Source organism: Capsicum annuum, unplaced genomic scaffold (genome assembly GCF_002878395.1).
Source record: "Capsicum annuum cultivar UCD-10X-F1 unplaced genomic scaffold, UCD10Xv1.1 ctg46347, whole genome shotgun sequence".
NCBI lineage: Eukaryota > Viridiplantae > Streptophyta > Magnoliopsida > Solanales > Solanaceae > Capsicum > Capsicum annuum.
The window spans coordinates 1-3,915 of record NW_025853910.1 but is presented as its reverse complement, the minus strand read 5'-3'; the positions used below and the strand labels follow the sequence as shown (position 1 = coordinate 3,915).

Below are 3,915 nucleotides of genomic sequence, written 5' to 3'. Positions count from 1 at the left end.
TTCCTTGACACATAGGAAAAAGTAAATTGAAATGATTGTTTAAATATGGAACTACATTTATAATATTTATTTTTTTTAGCCGAATCCCGCACCCGTATCCATAATCAGATTCGCACCCCCGAATCTTAAAAATTAAATTTTGACGAATTCGACTCTCGGATCCACACCCGAATCCATGCAACTTAGCTAATGGTAGACTTTATCTCATTGAAGGAGAAACAAGTAAGTGCCCATTTTGGTTGACTTATAGTAAGTGATTTTAAGAAAAATAGCTTTTAAGCACTTTCCTAGTGGGGTAAGTTCAGTCAAAATGATAAAAATAAGCCTAAGGTTGTTTCTTGGTGGTTCAATGAAGTGGGTTGAGCACCATGAGGTTTTCGGTTCAATTCCCAACAGATATATACGCCAGGTGATTTCTTCTCATCTGCTCTAGCTTTGGGGGACATAGTTATCTGGTACCTATTGCTGGTAGGAGGTGACAAGTATCTTGTGGAATTAGTCGAGATGGGCGCAAGCTGACCTGAACACCATAGTTTTAAAAAAAAAAAGGTAAAAATAAGCCAAAAACCAAAAGACCAGGAGCCTTGGAGTAACTGGTAAAGTTGTTATGTGACTAGGAGGTCTCGGGTTTAAGTCTTGGAAACAGCCTCTGGCGGAAATGTAAGGTAAGATTGCGTACAATACACCCTTGTGGTGGGGCCCTTCCCCGAATCCTGTGCATAGCGTGAGCTTTAGTGCACCGGGATGCCCTTTTAAAAGCCAAAAGACAATTCAAACAAGTTCTCATGTAAATGGAAGGTCGGAATTTATAGGTTTGGAGTGGAGTAGGAAACAATATTGATTAGAACTGGCACATTTGTGAACGAATATGAATTATTACCTTCTAAAATTCAGGATATGTTTGTATTTTCCTCTATTTCTCTTTCCCTCATTAAAGTTCTATATATGCTCCCTCTCCCACAATTCATACCATTGCACCTAATTAGAGCGTGAATTGTTCCCTGTGCATAATTTTTATGGATATAGCTCAATTACGCATGTAGCTGGAACTGGGGTAATGTGCAGTCATCTTGCAGTGTCAACAAATACTACCACTCGTAACAGGATTAGGACTTTGTGGTCAGATGCAGGTGTGTCATTCAGCAACTTTTTCTAGCTTTGATACCAAAATCTTTCAAGACAACCTTTTCCTGTATGGTTGTCGTTTGTCACACCCCGATTTCTGGTCGAATTGTGATAGGCAATTGGTGCCTTAACTTAAAAGAATAAAACTTCTCCACTGTTCTATTCTATCTTGACCTAGTATCTCATTCAAATCAACATTTGTTCAAAAGCCACTTATTGTCTGAAACTTAATCCAAATAATATTCTAAAATCAATTCATACTTCTATAAATATCTGAAAGCTGTGAAACTATAATTGCATAGTAAAATTGAAAACTTAAGTACTCAACTTTACTATGTCTGTGTCTCTGAAGACTACGTAATAAAGGGTTGGATGACTTAGGGCAAGGATTCCCAGGCTATTTCTCTTAACAAATATTAGAATAATTAAATGTCTGACCGGAACTAATGAGATTCCACGAACCAAAACCAGAGCTCACTAAATAACCGCCAGAGCGAGGGAATGATCTAGCTTGTAACCTGCTCATCTACAAAACGTGCACATACATCAATGTATACATGTTGGATATCTAATGATTTCAAGATGAATTCCTGTTATTACTCTCGATTAAGAGTAACGATTGAATGTAAAAAAAGGTAGGATCTTACCTTGTGTGATACATTATTACCCTTGGTAAAATCTCCACAAAATCGAGCCAACCCACTTGTTCTTATTTAGGGTAAAAAATTCTGTTTTTGCACTTATATATAGGTCTGGGGGTAATTCATGGCTTGAACTTAGCACAGGTTTCTGAAGTTGGTCATGTTAGAACATGAACTTGGCATGAGGTTCTGGACTTCCCATGCTAAGACATGAACTTAGCATAAACTTGGCATATGACTCTAAATTATGCCCTTTAGAGTTATGCAATGGCGTGAACTTAGCGTAATTCCTCTCCATCTTCAAGACACACATTTTCATGATTCCAAGCATACCATCTTCATCTTGTGGCATTTGCTAACACCTTGATTCATTCATTAGGGTTATCATTAGTCCTTTTGTTGAGGGGAAGGGGTTGGCGGATTGGGGTGGGAGTAGGAGTAGTTTTCTCAGTTTAATGGGTCTGTACGGCAGAAATTATAGCAGGGGGGTGACTGTATTTACCAGTTGAATAATACTCATTTCAGTTTTGTCAACTAAGAAGTGTGTACCATGCAACACAAAGGATTTGAGGACTTTGACTGAAGAAGCTGCCAATCAGTTGATGCCACAGGTTTGTAATTTAACGTGTCTTCATGTAGACAGTCATTTATATTTGCTAATACTACTTTGTGCAGGTGTCGGGGTGGGATTTGGTTAATGATGGTGGCACACTGAAGCTGCATAGGTCCTGGAAAGTCAAGACTTTCACCAAAGGATTGGAGTTCTTTCAAGAAGTAGCGAATGTTGCAGAAGCTGAAGGTATATGTATGCGTGTTTACTCTTCTTTGGGTGTAATATATAGGAGTTATTATTTTATGTTTGTCGTGACCCATAAATTTTCCTTTTGTTAAATTCGTTTTAAAATTTTCTTCTGTGCATATTATTGTTTCTACATGTTTTCTTTTACTTTTGACAGCCACTTGCCTTGTCTATAGAATTCCTTTCTTTTTTTGAGAAGGCCTTGTCTATAGAATTATGGCTTTCCAGTTGTTGCCTCATAATAAAATGAGCGGTGAAAAAGGAAAGAGCTGGCTTTTATCTGGATATCTTTTCAAGTACGAAAATTCAGTATATTCTCACTGAGTTAAAAAGGATTTCTTTGTCCAATGTACGAAGTGGTGGGTCAATTTTCATAAATTTCGTCGTAGCTGGGAAGTACTTGTGCACAAAAATCTGGGAGAGTAAAAAATAGGCAGGGTCATTTGTCTGCTTTGCAGGTCAAGCATGCGCTAATCCATAGATTTTTGGCTTGATCACCAACATATAGTCTTTACATTCTGCTTACCGAAGACTTGTGCCTGCTACTTAAGCCTCTAATAGTTATAGTCAGACATTACATGCCTCATGAGCCTAATTTGCCAGCACATAACATTTCAACAGAAGAAATGGGAATCTTTTCCATGTTGACATAAAACCAGCTCTTCTGGTTTTCATCATCTTCAGTTAATTTTGGGCACGTATGAAGACGGGGCGCGTAAATGACTTTAGTTACCAAGTGCATCTAGCACCCTTACAGTATCTGGTTTTACTACTACTTCCAATAGACCTAATGACTTGGAAGGGCAATTACCCTGCAGTATCCTTCCCGTATGTGAAAATCCAGCAGCCTAGTAATCTTTCAAAGCCCAAAGTAACTCCACGTACCACAGCACTGCCAGGCAATCTCTAGAAAGAACCTTGGTGGCTTAACTTTGCAGTGTTGGTAACTCATTCTGCATCAGTGATCTCGTTCAAAGATAGTTGATTGGTGCATAAGCACACATTACGTGTAATATATTGGTTTTAATATTAAACTTCCTCTAGAGCACATAAATGTTACTGAAAATCGAGGTACTGATTATGGTGTAGCAGCTAAAAGAAGATTATGGATATACTGTGGAGGGATGGACAAAGATTAGCATGAGGAAGCTGTTTTGTTTTCACTTTATTCCTAAGTTATGGAACGCGGCTGCATTTACTTTTGGGAGTTCTCAGTTTCTTGTTGTAGAATGCAGTAATTCTGGCCTGTCGTCTTAGTTTGACTTGCAGCTTGTTTTCACCTTCTAGTTAGCTTTGTCTGACTCGATTTTTTCTATCTAATTTTTTGGGAAGGGATTGCATAGTTGGATG

General features: G+C 38.2%; 1 protein-coding gene across 1 annotated transcript; it reads left to right on the top strand.

Annotated features, from left to right (window-relative positions):
- Positions 1-6: 6 nt before the first annotated feature.
- On the top strand, positions 7-2,565 carry LOC124892343 (pterin-4-alpha-carbinolamine dehydratase 2, mitochondrial; the record flags this gene model as incomplete). Its single annotated transcript, XM_047403655.1, is given in 3 exon segments — positions 7-1,130; positions 2,292-2,377; positions 2,442-2,565. Coding segments are annotated over 3 exon segments (283 nt in total), but the record flags the coding sequence as incomplete, so codon positions are not given.
- Positions 2,566-3,915: the final 1,350 nt, after the last annotated feature.